Consider the following 20,192-nt stretch of genomic DNA (forward strand, 5'->3'; position numbering starts at 1 on the left):
GTTTTGCAATATTTTAAATCATGACAGGTACATATATTTGGCTCAATTACTCCCAGTTTTTGTCACATCCTCTTGCTCATCCTCGTGTTTGAATTGGTGGAAACGCAGCCTGTCACCTTGCAGTGAGCCGCCCATGAAAGGTGTGAAACATACCAAGGTGTTCACTTGAGTAGCGGTCTGATGATTCCTCACAGGTCTCCTAGCAGCAGACACTATTAGTGTGCTGAGGTGTCCTGCCAAGCCAGGGGCGCCACTCTGAATAGATGTTTTATTTTCTTTTTCGCTTCATGTGGAAGTTACTGAACACTGAGAAAACCCCTCAACTGAGATGTAAATCTAAAAATAGAAATATTTGACACCTGAATTGTAATTGGCTCCATTCTGGCATGACAGATAAAGACATACAAAACATCAAAACAAATTAGTCCATGAAATGAGTTGAAATCAGTTTTGAACTAATGTAGACGTAGAAAACCAAGAAACCAGCTAAAATCAGATAAATAAGATATACTTTCTAATAAAGCAATTATTTAGAAAGTATATCTCCTGCTATGTGCAATTTAGCTGGTTTAGCATTAATTGATGGCCTAAAGGTTTCCCATTACCAAAGTATTGCATAGATTGGTAAAAGCATAGAAAATTTTACCATGGATTACTAAGCAACTGATGATAGCTAATCCCATAAATATTCCATTGTGCAACATTGGAGTCTGAAAGTGGAATTTATTTCACCTTAGACAGAAATCGTCTAAGATTTCTGACAGATGAATCAAAATAGTGGTTCAAATTATAATCCTATAGTCAATGAGCGCATGCAGAGATTCAAAAAGCCTTGGAAATGGCTAACACAGTTTGTCCCATGAAAATAATAATAAATACACACACACACACTGCACAAAACTCCACTTCTGAAGAAAAAGTGTGTAAAGCCTTGGATTTCATTGCACAATGTTTGGAATAAGACAGGTTATGTTCATCTTCCCAGTTTGCAGATGAGAATATTATTGAATGGCAGATTTCATATAACTAAACAAAGGATGAAATAAATATGTCAATAGAAATATTACTAATATATTTACTGAGAAAATGCCTAGTTCCATGACTATTTAACTCATAGTAGAGCCAAGTTTACACAGACAAACTTTTTCATAGAAAAGCTTGTGCAGTTAATTCCATGTCTTGTTCCTCTGATGCAGGGGTCTCAAACTCCAGTCCTCGAGGACCGCAGTCCTGCAACTTTTAGATGTGCCTCTGCTGCACCACACCTGAATAGAATAATTAGGTCATTAGCAAGGCTGGGAGAACTGATCTACACAAGGAGGAGGTCATTAAGACATTTCATTCCAGCGTTTTGTACCTGTGGCACATCTAAAACCTGCAGGACAGCGGCCCTCGAGGACTGGAGTTTGAGACCCCTGCTCTGATGGGTAAACTATCTGTCCACGTGTCCCCAAGGCATATTCAACAGCGCTGATAATGTCTGTTGAAAAGTGAAAGCAAACCGAAAAGCTTCAACCTTAATTTGCATTCTCCTGGTGATGCCAGGGTAAACACAAGCTCTGTGAGATTGCTAAAATGGTCGTTTCCCACTGGCTCTTCCTTGGTTTTTTTGCTGATCCTAAAAGATGCTTGAAAAGGGAGTTTTATATATGCACTTTATGAGTAAATAAGGTATGGATCTAAAACATTAGCTAAAGCTGTTAGGCTGAAGATTAGTTTTTGTAGAAAAGATTTGTTTAGTTCTTTTACTGCAATGCAGCTGCTGGTTGTTCTAGTTCAAGAAAACAAATAATCACACTCTTGATGTTTGAACCCCATTGTGACTTGCATTTTTACTTTTTATCCCTGTTGAGACCCAAAATAACACAACAGGAACAGTTACGCAATAAATCTATGAAAAGAAAAAATATACATAAACTAATATACCATACAGAAGGAATTTAAAATAAGAATGCATGAGAGAAGCTTCTGAATTATATTATGCAAAGTATGTTATGTTATATGCAGACTAAAGTCAAACAGGGACGTATTTTTTATTAAATTTATAGTTACAGTTGCATATATCTTTGGAAATTTCATTCAAGTGGAAGAAGTGTTTTAAAAATCAATAACCTTTGCAGGTGAGTAGAAGAAGAAAGGCAGAGCAGACTACCACCTGAAGCTTCGATCCTTCAGTGTTTGCAGCAGCTACATCAGAGAAAAGACTTTAAAATACTTCTGTTACTTTATAAATCACTGAACAGCTTCAGATTACCTTAAAGATTAGTTTTTGCTTAATCATCTTTCCAGACCACTCAGGCCGAATGGTTCTGGTCTGCTTTGCGTCCCCAGAACCAAAACCAAAGCAAACATTCAGTTTTTATTATGCCTGTACAATATGTCAACAAAAATATCCATCACGATAAACACATGATCAGTATCAATGGGTAATATATCCGGTAGAATATTCAATATAAAGAGTATTCACTGAATTCTAATTCAGAACTGCACAGCATTCTGGGAGATGTAGGCAGAAGAAAGACTTTAGATACTCAACCTTTCACATCCAGCTAAGAAAGGTTGGTGGAATCAACTCACTCTTTGGTTACCTAGCAACGCTCATTCTTCGATTACCTAGCAACAACCTGTGGAGTAACTGGCACAGCAGCAGTTTCAGGTTTTGCTACCGTACCTCAAAAATGCTTAAATATAAAAAACAATGGCATGGAGTAAAACCCGGATAAAACAGGAAAGGTGATGCCAGATATTTAAAACAAAATACTAATCAGTAATTATCGACATTGACTGATATGAAACACTTTTATTGTGAAATGTTTTCCAGCCATATCATCCAGCCCTAATCTGGAAGACAAACTTCCAGAAAACAGCCGAAACACTGAGTTCCTTTAAATAAATACTAAAAATCCACCTGTTGTAGAGTTGCTTTTGATTAATAATAACTGGAATATTGATCAACATATTGGATGATGATTATTCTTGATGATTTTGGTGATGGCATTTGACAAAATAAAATGTTTACTGGTTGTTTCATAATTGTTTTATCATGTAAATCACTTTGAACTGCCTTGTTGCTGAAATGTGCTAAATAAACTTGACTTGACTAAATTTGACTGTTGGGAATGCAGCATCTGTTGACGTTAAAAACTCTGGTCATGTTCCAGTGTTTTGTTTTTTTTCCCTAATCTGAAATGTGCATAGCAGGTAACAGAGGGAAGCTCAAAGCAGCGCATCTCTACAGGAGCAAAGCTGTGCGCCTTGCACAGGAAATGTGTCAGTGTGCCATGTGTCGACCCATTTTCAGCATGAGTTGTCCCAGTGGGTGACAAATCCACAAACCTGGCAACGCTGGTCCACAATCGACCTGTACAGGATGCCCTTTTTTATTTTTTATTTCGGTCACTGATCAGGTCCCGGCTCAGCCTGTAGGCTATGAAGGACATCTGTTCCGATTTTTATGATTTATGACTGGTAAATAAATTGATGTGCAGCACAAACTTGCTATTTTGAGCCTATATTTTCCAAATTTAAGAACACAAGCCAAACCGTTTGTAAAACAATCATACTCTTAGAATCTTCTCCAACTAAGTGAGGGAAAAATAAAAAATATTACTCTACTATCATTGTACAAAGACACAACAGGAAATTTAGCAATAAAATGACGTTGCCTGGCTACTGGAGTACGCAGAGAAAATACCGCGAAACTATAAGTTTGACTATAAATCCATGTAGATGAAAGTGTTACTACTTGCAAGCAAGGGGGGAAAAATCTAGAATAAGTATATTGCTAAGTATATGTAACTTAGCATTTTTATGCAGTCTTATAATAATAACACTTCCTACTTTTTTTAAAGACATATTTATATTTTTTCATTCATTGGTTAAGAAGAAGATGTCTAAAATCTAATTTCACATAATTTATTTGCTAAATGCAACTTGACATCTCATTAAACTTGTATCTCATGTTCACAAAAAGTCAAAATTCTGCAGTTAAATTAAACATCAGAAAGTTTTATTTTTTCAGCCATCTCAAACAACTTTTTAAGTATGAATACAAACATGTCTTGAATATTTTTAATTTATGATAGACGTTTTAACAATTGTAAGATTTTACATGTGAAACAGAGAAAGGCTGGATGGACAGATGGACTAACTGAAGGTCGGATCTTTGGATTAATGGACTGGAAAATGGTTGTTTGGTTGGATTTAAGATCTGGATGAATGGATTGGTGGCAAATATTGTCAAATATTTGACCATGTAGATGCATAATGTTGAGAATGGATGGATGCATAGACTGACTAATGAGAAATATTGAAAATAAAGTCTGGAAATGCTTACATATCTCAGTGCCTTTTCTTACTCATGTTCTTCCAGATCCTAAAAATCCTTAAATCTAATTAAATCCCAGTCAGGACTTTTCTACTTCATACAGTGACTCACTTTTCACAACCCCAACATCGCTCTTTATTTCCAGTGACTGCACCCAAAAACTGCTGCTGATGGAGAAGAAGACATTTCTTTTGCTAAATGGGCCAAATCTGCAACATTTCTAAAGAAAGAAATTTATCCCCTAGTTTATGATCCAGCGGGATAAAAACAGTGTATTTCCACATAGTGCTGCTTAACTATAGAGCTGTTATTTTCAGTGTCAGCAGTCCCTGAAGGAAGGATTATTCTTCTTTGCTTCTGCCAAAAGACAAAGTACAAATGCTGAGTTCATTTTCAAAGTGTCGTGGGTCTATTTTAGGTCAGAACTCATTGTTTGTCATGCAGAAGGGAAAACAAGTTATCCTTTATTCAACCCACAGCTCATTTAAAACCACCTCCGTTTGAAATCATCTCAGTTTTTACGTGCTAGAAGTGTTTCCACTGATGAATTTCTCATTTTGGTTAAAAAAAAAAATTGTAACTACTGCTCCCAGAGATGGGAAGCGCTGAGAAGCTGCCCTAGATAATAAGCGAGTCCGTCCCTTTGCAGCCAAACTGCAGGAGTGCTGAAATATCAAACTGCAATCTAAAACTCAGACAGTTTTCTACATGGGGATTGTGAATCAGGGTAAAAGAAAATGGAGGTCCTTTTTTTAGTGCATAGCCGGGGATTAGTATGTTTTCATTTTTAAGCAGCTATAAGACACAGTAGTGAAACCTTAAACTGCTGCTGTGCCAGTTACTCAGCAGGTTGTTGCTAGGTAACCAAAGAGTGAGTGAGTTGCTAGGTAACCAAAGAGTGAGAGTGAGTTGATTCCACCAACTTTTCTTAGCTGGCCTTCAAAGGTTCAGAGGTTAGTCTTTCCTCTGCCTACATCTCCCAGAATGCTGTGTGATTCTGGATCGGAGTTTGGTGAATATTCAATATGTTGAACATTCTTATCAGATGTATTTTCTATGGATGTTGATCTATCGTTGTATATATTGTTATTGATTTATTGTCCAGCCAAACAAACCCAAACATAATAATTTCCTCTATGCTGTAAGTCAGGAGTGTTGAGGTAAATTCTTGTATTTGTTTTCAGTCACGGTGACGTTTTCTGTCTCTCTTGTGGTGCAGGTGAATGCTACCTGATGGAGTGGTCTGACTGGAGCTCATGTGTCAACATCTGTGTGAAAGGAGCCGGCGTGGACTTCGGCTCCGTTCAGGTCCGGTCCCGAGCCGTCCTGGCCCAGGAGCCTGAAAACCTGCAGCTGTGTCCAGACCAGGCTTGGGAGTCGCAGCCCTGCACAGGTACGAATCCTTTTCTCTACGCTGGTCACAAGGCTTGAGAGGTAAAGGAAAAACTTGACTTGTAGCTTTCTGAATGTAACCATGGATCTGCTAAAGATGCCTCAGTTACGCAGCCTTTTGACCTTAGGATCAAATCTGATCCTGTCAGTCTTTGGCAATGATATAACTTAGTCAGAGGTGCAATAAATGGATAAAATAAATATTTTACTACCTTTTTTACACTCTGCAATTGTGAACTTCATCTTATAAGAAAGTACTTTCCTATTTTATCACAATACAGCTACAAGATTAATGTGTTTTATTTTATGCAACTAACCAACACAAGTATAAGGAAAACATGTGCTTCTCAACATTTTCTAGTAAATTGAACGGTGTGATTAGCATTTGTATTCAGCTTCTAATTTTCCAGTTAATGTCTGAAATTACATACTTTAGGAAATATTTTAACTTTATTAGAAATGTAACTGTTTTGTAAACTTGCACATACCTCTCAGTAGAACTGGAAAACTACTCTTCAGTTGATCTCTTTACAGTTTGACTGAGCTGCATTTTGCTTTTGAAAGAAATATGTCATTCTATGTAATAATTAAATATGGAATACCTTAAAACTTCTGGTCGCAATGTGACTCTATGAAAGAGCTTAAAGGGTCTGGATACTTCTTCAAGGCACTGTGTAAAGAAAAAGCTTCTATAGCCATATCAGTTGGATCACTGGAACTAATATCTTTTGTTGTCTGTTTTCAATTACTAGGTACATGTGCTTTTATATTTTCCAAATAAAACAGTCTAAATTACTGGACGCTAATTAACTGTTGTGAGCTTTCTTTAAAGCTCATATAAAATTTAAATTGTTCACGTTTTGTGCTTCATTATGTTTATATATATATATATTCCTTTATTTAACCAGGTAAACCCCGTTGAGATCTAGATCTAATTTTCAAGAGGGACCTGGGCATAAAAATTTGCAATACAAATGTTTCTACTGCTTCTAAAAATAACCCAGGCTTAAAAAAACAACAGGCTGTGACAGGCTGGTGTCTGAAAAGTGAGCCGTTTGAAAAATCATCAGAATGTAACGTCAGAAATTAGCAACCCCAGCCTGTTACCTAGCAACCCCAGCCAAGTTCCACCCGTCACCTGGCAACCGAAGCGGCTGCTGGAAAAGACAAGTGTTTTAGTTTTGACTTACCATTTAGAAACCATTTGCTGTATTCTTCTTGGCTCTGCTTTTCAAAGATGTATTGTTCTATAATTTGCAGCCAGTTTCGCGTGCGAGTGTAAACGTTGAGTTGGGGGCGTGGCCAGCAGCAGATTATTTGGATTTAAAGTGAAAGGATCCCAAAATCAAAACTGAGCAGACTGAAAGTTCATCATCTAAGAATTATTTTACGCAAAAAATGTAATGAGCATCTTTTTAGTCCATAGACCTTTCCTAACCTGTTCAAGGAAGCATAATACGTCACCTCTAAAGCATGCTAAAGCATGTAGCGGTGGACACAAATGAAAAAAGGTTTTGCTCCATTCACAACTTATGTGTAATAAGTAAGAAAATAGCCATGTTTTGAAGTTGCTGGACATCTTCAGCTGTTCCTTTCTGTTGTTGAGTTGAAGTCAGTTGCATGTTGAAGTCTGTCAGTGCCATGAGAGGGCAAACGCAAAGAGACACTTTGATTCAGGGTCACACCTGCAGGCCGTTCTCTCTTCTTTCTCTCTGAACCTGCATGTTGGAGGAATCTGGGACACCAGAAGAAGCCAACAGAAAAAAACATGTTCATTTTGTGCTCAAGACTGGATTCAGGCTGAGGGTTTTTTTTCCTCGCCGGGAGGCAGCAGCGCTATCCGGGAGTACAGCTTTTGGTATTTTGCCCCAGATATGACCGGGACAAATGGAAAAGCTTTCACCCTGTTTTCCTTCTGCTAGGTGGGTTAACTGGTGGGTTTCCAGATGGGACTTTCTGCATGAGATCTCCAAATTGAGGAAATACTGTTGTGATCTCTGCTGCCTGGTGTTGATGAGCTGTGAATCATCAGCTGCCATAGGTTAGGTCTGCAGAACGAAACCCCACCCTGGCATCTCACTCCTCCACACTTCCCTCCTTGGCTACTGTACACAGCTCCAAAGCAGCCTCCGCCATCCTGACCTGGTTTCACAGCATCACTCAATGCCCACAGGGGGGAGGAGAGCCCCTGCCAAGATGAGTGGGGGCGCAAAAGGAGGGAAAAAGTGGTTTGATGGGATGCTCACTTAAGAAAAACAGAAGCAAAGCTTTGTCCCGTTTGGATACTTTTACCGTATTAATTCCTTCCATGCTCTGACTCTGCAGCATAACCAGAATAGCAGATCAGTGTTTTCACTGCGTCCACACAACTTCAGCAGCAGAAAAAGCTCCTCACAGCTGGAAGAAATATGAAAACTTCAGATGGTTCAGCGACATCAAAGTAAAGAAGCTGCAGTGTGTAACTTTTATAAAGAAAAGGTTTTTTTAACATTTTGTTGAAATTATAGTTAAGTCGTGACAGTATAAGACAGATGATCTGTTAAAAGAAATCTAGTTCCTCTGAATTTCCCCAGTACAAACTGCATAAATACTCCAGTGAGTCAGAAACAACCAATCAGAGCCAGGAGGAGGGTCTTAGTGTTGTCAATCAAGCTTGTATATGCGCTGCTAAATGTGATAGTGGCAGAGAAACAACCTACCGTTACAGAGAAATTGTTTATTCACCGTCATTGGTGGGAACAGACATGGACAAACTCATATCTAAGGACGATTTAGAGTAAAGAATTAATGATTAACCAGATTTATTGTGATTAATTGATTATTAAAATAATCATCAACTAATTAAATAATTGATCAATTGTGAGTATACAGACTCACAATTGATCAGGCAATTTGAAAGGCATATGACCTTTCAGCAAAAGGTCATTTGCTGAAAGAAGAACATATTTAGAGCAGTAATTAAGACATATGGACCTAAAGTTTTATCAATATTTTTCAGGACTATTGTGATAAGGATAAATGTGACAATAAAAAACTATTTATTACATCTTTTAGGGAACTCAGTGAATGTAAAGAACACAAATAATGCTCTTGAAAAACATTCAAGCATAATTGGTAATACGCTTTTTGGACACCATAAATAAGTGTACACAGAAACAGTATTTTAAAATGTATTGGTATTTATTGATGCTTTCTTTGAACAAACAGTGGATAAGCCTTAAAACCACCAATCCTGACAATAAGGAAAGCTTTGGAGGGTTTCTGACATCATTAATTTAATTTATTGAGGCGACAATAAATCTAAGTTCTTATCATGACAAGACATTTATCATGATAATGCCTTACAATTAACCTAACAACAATGTTTTTGGACTGGAGATAACCCAGGCATGTACAGGGAGAATACTGCAGACTCCATGCAGAAGGACAATAGGTTGGGATTTGAAACTGTAACAAATCGTTTGTCGATCAAAATCACCATCTTTCATGTCTCTTTGCCCTGTAAGAGCTTTTCTTGTCTCCAGCCACCTTACTCACGTTTTTACTGCCTCTACTGCGCGCGCTTCGTTTTGAGGAATGTTCTTGTCTCAGTAAAACTCCAATCTGTTGGTGAAAGATGCTGGGAAGTGAGTAAATCAGTGATAACTTCACACGTCTGAAAAACGACTTCATTTGTAGAGGAAGGAGAAAAATTGGAGAAATGAGGAAAGTGAAGCACATTAAGGATGAAGTTGTGTCGGTTTTAGACAAATCGTCCAGAGATGGAGCCGAGCCGCCGACTGAAGCAGCGATACCGTTCCCAGGCCTGCACAGAGCAGATCTTTCTTTTGTTCAAAGTTAAACTGTTCATTTACGCCACTAAATTGGCTGCGATGATGATTGGTTACTCTGGACTCCAGAGGAAAGTACAGTCATTTACTGCCTAGATGGAGATATTGATAAAGTTATAATAGCATTGATAGAAAGTCATTAAGCAAAAGCTCTCAGTGAAGATTAAACCCTTGAACTGGACAATATGTGACAGTTACTTCTTATGTGAAAATAACTGAGTTGCTGCTCTATCAATCTGTCACACATATGATTAATGGTCTTCACTCCAGACTGTAACTGCGCTGCGGTTTTAAAGATGGTGACTTTTTCTGTGTTTTGTTTGCAGGAGGCGAATGTTTCGAGTATAAGTGGTTCAGCAGCAGCAGTCCGAACTCCAGCCGTCCGGTTGTCTGGTGTCAGCGCTCGGATGGACTCAACGTCACCGGTAACGAAGTCTGGGTTTCACACATTTAGAAATATTCAGTCTGCAACACACTGGGGATGTAACAGAAAAAAAACATTTTATAGTATTCAAATTCATCACTTCTGTCAGTACACTCAGTTTTATCAACATGTGTGGCATCAATGCAAGTGTTACTATTATTGCCTTTCACCAACAAACAGTGCCTTACTGTATATATACTGTATATACAGTATATACGTATATATATATTTAAACAAAGTTAGCTATTTCAATTAGATAAACATACAGGTACCTCAAAACATTGGTTCCTTGAGTGCTAACATTATAAATTATGAAATTTAACCTGTTTAAGTAATTATACAAAATATAAACGTCATTGAAATGTTTGCGTCACACAGAAAGCTGAACCTGCAAAAAAATAGGCTCAATATTAATTTTAATCTGGTTCTGCCTTTTAAATCCTACAACCCTTAAACATCAATTTAATTTTAACATCATAATTTACATGTTTTGTTATGCCTTTTAATGTTGTGTTTATGTTTTATTTAGTTTCTGTATATTGTTTGAAATAAAGTTATTGGGGAAAAAAAATTAGAGAGCAAACAGAATTGCTGTCTTCACCCCCTTCAAAATAAGAGCAGGAATATAAATGTCTAACTAATAGGATTAACAATTAATAAACAAAACTTCAATAGAGATGTCACAACTAAAAGTTTACAAAACTTCAGAATTTATCCAGAAAAATCATTTAGGGAAAGCTAGCGCGCTAAATGCTGCCAAATGTAGCTAAAGAGCTAAACAAAACATTAGCTCTGCTACTAGCACATTAGCAGAAGTGTGCACACCTGAGTCCAAAATGTAACAACAATGTGTTAAATTTATGTTTCTAAATGAAAAATAAAATTCACTTTAACACTGTTAATGATATTGTGTTACTACTATTGTAGCTCTGAGGCTAGTTGGCTGCAAATGTCGATCTCTGGTTCGATGCGCTACATCAGCAGCAGAACTTTGCCAGATGGTCACATTTTTTCATCAGGTTTTAAGAGAATTTGTTTTCTGAGCCAAACATGAAGTAACAAAAATATTTACAGCATTCAGGACATGAACAGCCTGGATTACCAAACCCTGCTTTACTGCTTTAATATTTCTGCTAATCACAGATAAACACAGCTAAATATTATTAATAATAATAATAATATTAGTCGATGTTAACAAAACTTGGAATTATAGAATTAATTTAACCTTAAACTCAAGTAAAATTCAGAGTTTCCATTATAATACCTTCAATTTATAAATCAACTTTTAAAATATAAGAAATCTTATCTTAATTAGTTGAACATAAAACTATATTTATTTTGGACACAAATAAAATGTTTTGTTTTCTCTTATTTGGGCTGTAGGCAAAGAACAGAGGTTTGAAGATGAGGAAGATCCTCTAATACTTTAATTCTTTGTTTTTTGCTGCATGTTTTTTTAGAAAATCATCCCAAATTATAAAAAAAAGGACATATTCTTTCAATTTATTGATACAATTAACTGAACTTACTTTGTCTGCATAACCCTGAAGTTTGTTTTGGAATGACGCTCCATAAATGATCTCGAGTAAATTAAATTTTTAACAGTGCAGTAATAATTTCAGTGGAACTAAACTGTGTTTTGATTAAAGTGAACAGAAGAAATTCAGCAGGTGTCAAGAGAAACCAGATGTTCCTCACGTCCCCTTTCAGATATGGTGTTTTATCATCGTTAGTACCTTATGTCGTGTATTTTCCACTGTTCTCTCCAGCTGAAGGTTTGAGGCAACAATAAACAATGAGAACGACTTTGCATGCCAATATTCTCTGCACCAACGTTTATAAATACTTGCATTTCTGCACAATTTCCAAATCTCTCTGTCAAAAAATGGAAGGCATAAATATCGCGCAGTATTCTGAATACAGTGAAGCAAATGAAAGTGGAGCTGTAACAAGAAATGGGAAATAGCTTTGGTGTATTTTAGGGGAGATACTGGCTGGAAAAGATGAAGACACATTTCCATACAGTGTTTTGAATAATAGATAGTGCTGCCGAATTTATCTTTCAAAGGTGAGAAACTGCAGCAGCTCAACAAGTATAAACCACTGGTGGCAGTTTCACGTAGGAGGTGAAATTAACACAAAATGTCAAAAATACAACAGAAAAAAAGAAATCTGAGAAACTAGAGACTTTGTTTCTACAGGGAATGTAGGTGGTGGGTGATGGCAGCTATTATCTCATGAATAATACATCAGCCTGTTGTTGCTCACCTAAAACTGTGTAAAAAACAAACAAGGCTGCAATATTCTCTGCTTCATTTGCAGATTAATCTACAGGCTACTTTACGAAAGGACATTAAAGGTGACCTATTATGCTTCCCTTAACAGGTTGGGATAGGTTTATGGGAAATAATAAAACATGTTGATTACATTTTTACACAAAATAATTCTTAGATAAAGAGATTTTCTCCTTTCAGAATGACCTGTTTTAGTGCTCTGCCAGCTGGCCACTCCCCCAACTCAAGTTTTACACTGAAATGGCTGCCAACAGATTTAACATTTGTTTAACCAGGATAAAGAAAAACCCACAACTCTTCTTTAAGGAAATTGTGGCCAAGAGGCAGCAACAAATCCAACAAATGTCAACTAACAAAAGAAACAGGAACATGTCACTAAATCAACGTCAAAAACTTTTAGATTTAAAAGCAATAAACATGCATTCAGTCAGTCTAAAACTTTCTTGAAACAAGTTCCTAGAAGAGGGAGCAGGGTCAACGAAAGTGTTTTTTGCCCAATTCAGTCAGAGCAAAGGAGACGGATACGCAATTATGCAACTATACATGTTTGAAAAGCATAAGTAGAGCCTCCTGCATAACCAACAAGAATACACCAAGTTGTTTCTGGATGGTAAGTCGACAAGAAAACACTTGTCTTTTCCAGCAGCCATTGTACAGTGCACAGAGTGGTAAAATCAGCTGACCAAACATGCTGGAGCTCGGCAGGGGTTGCTAGGTAACAGTGCTGATTGTGACTTAACAATCAGGATGTTTTTGAAACAGCTCAATTTCCAAACACCAAAAAATCCACCCCACAACAAATTAATGTTTTTCAAAGCACTTGCTTATAGAAGCAGTTGAGACCCAAATGAAGGTATAAAAATATCACCTGAGCCGTTTCATCTCCCAACTCTGCAGGTGGTTGTCCTGCAATGAATCCACCAGTGGACAACAGCTCCTGTGACCCTCCCTGTCTCATGACGAAGTCTTTCTGTAGCGAGGTAAGCCTTTTTAACTCTGAAATTAAAATAAAGAAAATGTCTATCGGTCCACAGCAGCTGAATTTGAAGGTGCAGGTCACCTTGTTTCGCTGTGACACTGCTGATAAGATTGAATCTGAATGAAGCGGAAAAATAAATGTTAGCAGCACAAACAGATAAAACCCGTTGCTCTGTTGTGCAGTGTCAGAATCAGGAAGTTATTTGTTTTTGTCTTCAATAGCAAATCTTTTTAGAAAAACGTAATCCAGCAACTAAAACTGATTATAATGATTACAACCTAAACGGAGCAAGATGAGAGTTTAGAATGAGAGAAATATTGTTCACACTCCCATTTAATCACCTTAAAACCAGAAACTTCAATGCAGTTTTGTATCATTAACCAACACAGATTTGCTTTTACCAGTCTGAAGAGAATCATGGATACGTTTCTGATTTTACTTAGAGAAAAAAAACCCTAATTTTTCCTCAGTTTAATTTATTATTCAGGGTTTCCTTCAGTGTATTATCAGCCTGGCGGGCCTCCAAGCTTTACTTGCCACCCCCACAGGCTGAGTGTTGTTTATTCATTTTAAATGATTATTTTTAAATGATGGCAAAGATATGGTTTATATATAATAAAACATATCAAACAGGGTTCTGCTGAGCTCAGAGTTTATTGCAGCTACATTTCCTTGTTCTTCACATCGATTTGTGTATTTAACAAGTTTCTGTTCTGATCAAAATTTCAAAGAAAAATCCTTTGGTTGTCCCAGTTTTTTACTTGGAACGAAGCCGTATTGATCCATGTCTCTTTGCAGCAGCAGTTTCACTTCTAGGTGCAACATTAACCTGATGAAGACAGTTCTCTAATCCAACAGCTCATGTTTTAAAATTCCCCTGAACTTTGAGAGATTCAGCTGAGTTTAAACCAGGGGTGTCCAAAGTGCGGCGCACGGACCGTTTGTGGCCCTTGAAGTGATTTTGTGCGACCCACCAGTAGCAATTGAAGAATATATAAATGTACATCCAGCAGATGAACCGGCCTGATGGAGACTTTTTATTTGTGATAAGGGTAAAATTATCAAATTAAATCAAGTTTTAGCAACAGGGCAGTTCAAGGTGCTCTACGTCATAAAAACACAAAAATCAACAATTGAAACATTTTTTTCCAAATGCCGTAATTACACATCAAAATGTTTTTTTATTTTTATTTCATTGATTATGTTTCAAAAGCAACTCTAACATGTGGGTTTCTAAGATTCTTTTTATTTAAATATGTGACCAAACAATAAGACAATCATCCAGATTATCCCCCCTGGATCCTCACACTAGGTGGAAGTGCTTCCACCTTCATCCACATCCTCAGTAAATCTAAACTTGCTTCGCGCTGCCCCCTGCAGGCCGGGATGTGCATGTGCGAGGAGGGCTTCACAGAGGTCCTGTCGCCTGCGGGTCAGCTGGACCAGTGCGCCCCGATCCCAGTCCTGGAGATTCCCACTGCAGGTGACAAGAAAGGGGACGTAAAGACCAGTCGTGCCATTAATCCCACGCTGCCCACCACCATCCAGCCGGGACGCACGGGCCGGACCTGGTACCTGCAGCCCTACGGACCAGGTCAGTCCAGCACAGAGACGGCACACACTCTGCTTTAATTACTTATTTCTGGATAAAATATTTTAATTAGATGGACTTTGCTACTTTGTTGCACTAAAATAAAAACAGTCTTCCTTTCGAAAGCAAAGTTCAGATTCAGCAACTAAATGTTACAGGAGCAACAGAGGGAGGAAAACAGATGTATGGAAGATGATTAGGGCCATTAAAGTCAGAATTACTGAGATCAAAGACAGCATTGCTGAGATTAAAGTCAAAATTTGGAGATTAAAATCAAAAGACAAATTAAAAGAATAGGAATTCTGAGAAGATTTTCATTATTTAATTAATTTTCTTCAAAGTATATATATATATATATATATTTTTTTTTTTCTCTTTCTTAGTGGCCCTAATCTTTTCCGTACATAAGCATAGATTTTACATAAACTGAAATCCATTCTTGAATCCATCTGATCAAGAAAAATAGTATCAAAATAATGTTAATCATAAGTTATGATAAAGTTCATAACTTCCTCTTGCAGTAAAACATTTTGGCTTTTGTCTTGTTAAAATCTCCTTTTCTCTTCTGAGCACATAAATGAGAAAATCCCGTATTTGCGAAGCAGGATGTGACTTGGCTCAGAGGCTTGTCGCTGAAAGTCGACATATTTACACTTCCTACGGTGCATGAGTGAAATCTGAAACATGAATAAACGCACGATGGAGCTGACGACTGCATGCTGCTGCTGGAACATTAACTTTAGAGAAATATATCCGCAAATCTTCCTCACAAATCATCTGTGGCAGGAAGAGAAACCTTCAGGATGAAGGAGCTCGCAGACATTAACCTCAGCTTCCTTTAGCTACCGAGTTATGGAGACAAATCTAAAGATGGAGGCAGAAACAGAAAGTCCCAAATATCAAGATTCATTGAGGAAATTAGTGGCTCACTAATGGATTAAATATAAATAAAAAACATTTTATTTTGATCATATAGCAGATGGATTTACTGATTTATCTGGTTAGCTGATTTTCACTCTGACCCCCTACAGCCCGAGATCAGCTTCTACTCTGTAAATTAAAATGTTTTCTTCATTAACTATTTTAATTGTATGAATAAAAATGCAACCAAACCAGAAATGCTACAGATTTCTGTAGTATTTCTACAGAGATGTGCAGGCAGAGGCATAAAGATATTGATAATCAGATTTATGAGGTCACGCTGACATTTTAATGTTTAATATCATGATAGAGGAGGAAATTATTCACTAATTCATCAATACTAAATTAGGTTCTTACCTCTGTCAGCCTTAATTTCATGTTTTTTCTGAGAATAAAGCTGTATTTTTTATATTTCTCTTCCAATAATTTTGATATATATCTTGGTTATACAGTATTGCATTAAAAATTTAATGTAATAAAACATTTTGTTTGAAGTTGCTTATCTGAAACCAGAGGTAATTTTACAGAAAAAAAAAACACATTGATTCTTTATGACGTCCTTGAAAATGCTTGATATTCAAACTGCACAGTAATTTATATAATTATGCTAATAAATCATTTGATTAAAATCCTTAACTTACTATTGAATTTTCACACACCTAATAAAAATACATTTTCTTCTGTGTTTTAAGTTAAATCAGATTAAATGTTTCTTGTTTTTGGTCAGTTAGAATCACCAACATTATTTCTATTTGCTAAAGAACATTTATTTTATTAGTCAGTTTTTTGTAACTTTCTTTTTATTTTCTATTGAAGTATCTAATTTACGTTAACAGGACTTGTTTGGATTGTTCCAGTGTAATAAATATTTATTATTCCTATTGGCTCAGTGGCTTATTGATAGGTGTAATTGAAATAAAGGTTAGCTTATAAACAACATTATTGGAATTAGGTTGTAAGTTAGTGTCTAAGTTTGCTGACTCGTATCATGCTGTGACAACATGATGACAGTTTTAAAACATTTTTTATAAACGTTACATACTGAAATAAATGGTGTTTTCCCAGATTTGTGATTGACAGCAGGAGCTAACTTTGCTGATTGTGATGTAATCTTAATCTGTGCCATTGAAGTAACAGATTAAGAACTGACCAGCGTCCTTCTCCACAGATGGGAAGCTGAAGATGTGGGTGTACGGTGTAGCAGCAGGAGCCTTTGTTCTCCTCATTTTCATAGTGTCTATGATATACCTAGCTTGGTGAGTTGATAAGTTTGATCTCCCCGTAGTCGTCTTCACCTGAGCCCTGAAACAAAACCCGTCTCATCACCATCCATCCCTCCCACCTTGAGTTGCAGCATGCCCCTCCTTCATGCCATCTCCATTTCTTTTGCTTTCTCATGCGTTTGCTGTTGGAGAGCAGCAGCGCGTGCGTCAAGGTGCATCGCTCTCTTAAGGCCCAAGAGTCTGACGCCAACGGGACGGCGGTGTGGATGGGCCAGAACTCTCACGAGATGGTTTACACCTGTCCCGAGTGCCAAGAGCTGGCTCAGAGCAATAGTAGCTAAAGAGGATGTGGAGGGCTCAGACCCACCCCGACTCTCCCTCCGCTATAAGCACCAGCAGTCCCTCAGTTTCCCTGTGAGCTCGAAAAGTGTCCCGTGTTCTGCCTGAGAGGCTGGGTAAAGGTCCAGGTGAGGAAAGCGCCAACCCAGTAGACTTCCTGTTGACCCTTTGCAACTTCGTCACGAAAATTAGTCAAAACGCCATGATGGACGTCAGATTGTTTTCCCAAGTTGTTTTTGCCAGTTTAGCCAAGTTTTATTTTATACCATTATTCACCGCTCAGTGCACACAGAACAAACATCACAGGCCAACAAATTAGTGCAAAATCTCACTAAGAAGTGATCTTAGTAAGATGCAATGAAACACTGCGTGATTACTAACCATTAGTAATCATGTAACCTAGCGTATGAAAATAACTAGATAGCATCTCGTCTGTTGTACCTTTTTATGTCTGCTCCAGTTTAAGAGGAAACACCTTTTATGACGTAGTGATATAAATCATGTGGCGTAAATTCAGCTAGCTGACTTTTTTTTAAAACCGCCGTCAATAAACCTGAACTAGCATTAGCATTAGCTTGACTTGAAAAAGTGGAAGGCATCTGTATTGACAAAAACAACTTGTGAAAGCAATTTCAGTCTCTCCATTCAACACACCCGTCCCCCATTTCCAACATCCGTCATGGCGGCGCCCTGCGTGATTGACGCAGTTGCAAAGGTCAAGATATCAGGTGTTCTGTCATCGAAGGCTAATATCCTCCAACTTTTAGACGCATACCTCCTCCAACACACATGAATCAACTGATTATCATCTCAAAGTTGTGGGATAGTAGCTCTCATTGACTAGACGTAGATTATAGTTGCTGTAGATCCTAATAATCTCCAATTGTTCAGGAATGAAGATAATCCAGATGCTTCATATCCAGTAAATTTTCACTCATCGGAGGTGTTTGAAAGTCTGATTTAGCCAGAAATAGGAGGTTGTTCCTTAATGTTGATACTTATAAGTACGAGTTATAAGTGAAATTATCTGCCAGTGGAACGAGACATTTAATGTCTTACACACCTTGCTGAAAAGTTGCCTGTAAGTTAGTTTTGTCTCATTTCAAGTTTGCAAAGATATTTGCTCTAGAAATTAGACTAAAAATACTTGGTTAAATTTTTGTTTCTGCATTGTAGATGACGCATAATTTTGAAGAAACATTATTTGAAAATATTAGCTGAAATAAAATGAGTAAATCTGAGCAAACACCACCATCAGATACTTCCTCATAATCTGAGCTCAGCATCTCTTTGGAAACAGTGAAGATTTTGTATTGTTTTGCCTGAATAATCTTTTACACTCCTGTGTTGTTTCCCCAGTTTAATGCATTAATTAAGCTATTTGTTGTTTCCCCAACATTTAACATCAGATCCAGATGTATTTTTAAATTTGCCGTCTGTCCAACCTATAGTTGAGATGTTATTAGTAACTGAAGCACGGTGTCAGCCTGCCCTCTTGTGGCCAAATGAAGAATTGCACCTGACTTTTAAGTTCCTGTCAAAGCAGTCACATAATTTCCGTAACCATCTACGTTTCGTTAGCTTTAATTATTTTAAAATGAGAACATGTCACCCCTAATTATTTGATATTACTTTCAACTTAACTAACATTGGTTGTTTGGTTTTTAAGTTAAATTAAAAAGTTTCTAATTACGGTATTTGCAGAAGAAGAAAACTCTTCAGTCGAGGAGAGATTCTTTAAAATGCTACGAGATGCATCACACTGGAGAAACGTTTTGAAAGAAACTTCAGAATAAAGATTTCAAGTATCAGAAAACTAAATATTATATGTTCTGTCATTGTAAGCTGTTCTTTGGAGGATGAATTTACACCGTATTGCTCTGAGATATGACTCCTGCAGAGCTGACAGCCCAGATAAATGGCAGGAATCACGTCTTTAACTCCTCCTCTAAAGGTCTTTCTCTCCCAGGAGGCAAATGAGCAGATGTAGCATGTGTGCAAGTTTTGCATGCAAATTAACTTCATACCTTTAAAGCTTTTATACAGATCTTTGTGATTCTTCTGAGGCCTGTCAGTCAGTTCTTACCACATATAAAACTGCATTTAATTTAGAATCAAAAATTATTTTGACGTATTTCCTTTAAGTATGCTCTTATTTTTTTACGTCTACCTTCTAAACTTTGCTTACTATTTCTCTATTTCCCTCTGTTTATTTATCCATCAGTCCCAAATTTTACTAAACTTGAGGTTTGGGAGAATTGGCAGCACCACTTTGGCAATATTATATTAACTTTACCTTTTTTGTCATTTTTAGTATCTGTATTCGAATGACCAACCTCATAATAAGTAGTAATGCACAACATGTTTGGTACCTCACCAGTCAGCCAATAGCTGCTTTTCTGTTTACCATAAAATTGCGCAAATTGAAATCACAAAAATAAATGTTCTCAATAGAAATGCCAATTTTTGGAGAAAAAAAAAATGTTTTCACATCAAACGAGTCACATTTCTGTTACTACTGGCAGAAATGCCAAAGAAGATGACAGGAAGTGGTAGTAAGATGGTGGTTTGTTTTTTGTCTGGCTCCACCAGTTCATGAAAAGTTGTGGGTCATTCTAACGTGTTGAATTCATAGCTTTTCGCCGCCTACAATTTCCCCAAAACGCCGCTCCCAAGTATAAGAAGTTTGTTGCTCTTAACTCCTTAACAACGTCTCCTCTGATTGGCTGATGGCTGATTAACGCCAAGGCTGAAATATAAATATATCTCATGTAACTGTTTACATCCGTCGCTGGCATAATTTTTAGTGATGTGTGATTTTTAATTTTATTTCTTATTTAGTGGAAACGTCACAATTGCAAAATTGTGGAGG

At 37.2% G+C, this 20,192-nt stretch overlaps 1 protein-coding gene across 3 annotated transcripts in view; it reads left to right on the plus strand.

Annotated features, from left to right (window-relative positions):
• Positions 1-20,192, plus strand: part of thsd7ab (thrombospondin, type I, domain containing 7Ab) — a 226,578-nt gene that overhangs the window by 204,015 nt on the left and 2,371 nt on the right. For 2 of the 3 annotated variants that reach the window (XM_032558674.1, XM_032558676.1), the window contains 5 exons: positions 5,547-5,720; positions 9,876-9,974; positions 13,165-13,247; positions 14,627-14,840; positions 16,927-17,014. In XM_032558674.1, the coding sequence (XP_032414565.1) occupies positions 5,547-5,720; positions 9,876-9,974; positions 13,165-13,247; positions 14,627-14,840; positions 16,927-17,014 (658 nt within the window). The remainder of the gene's footprint in view (positions 1-5,546; positions 5,721-9,875; positions 9,975-13,164; positions 13,248-14,626; positions 14,841-16,926; positions 17,015-20,192) is intronic. The other variant, XM_032558677.1, reaches the window with a different exon arrangement.

The sequence above is a fragment of the Xiphophorus hellerii genome, chromosome 3, assembly GCF_003331165.1.
Source record: "Xiphophorus hellerii strain 12219 chromosome 3, Xiphophorus_hellerii-4.1, whole genome shotgun sequence".
Classification (NCBI taxonomy): Eukaryota; Metazoa; Chordata; class Actinopteri; order Cyprinodontiformes; family Poeciliidae; genus Xiphophorus; species Xiphophorus hellerii.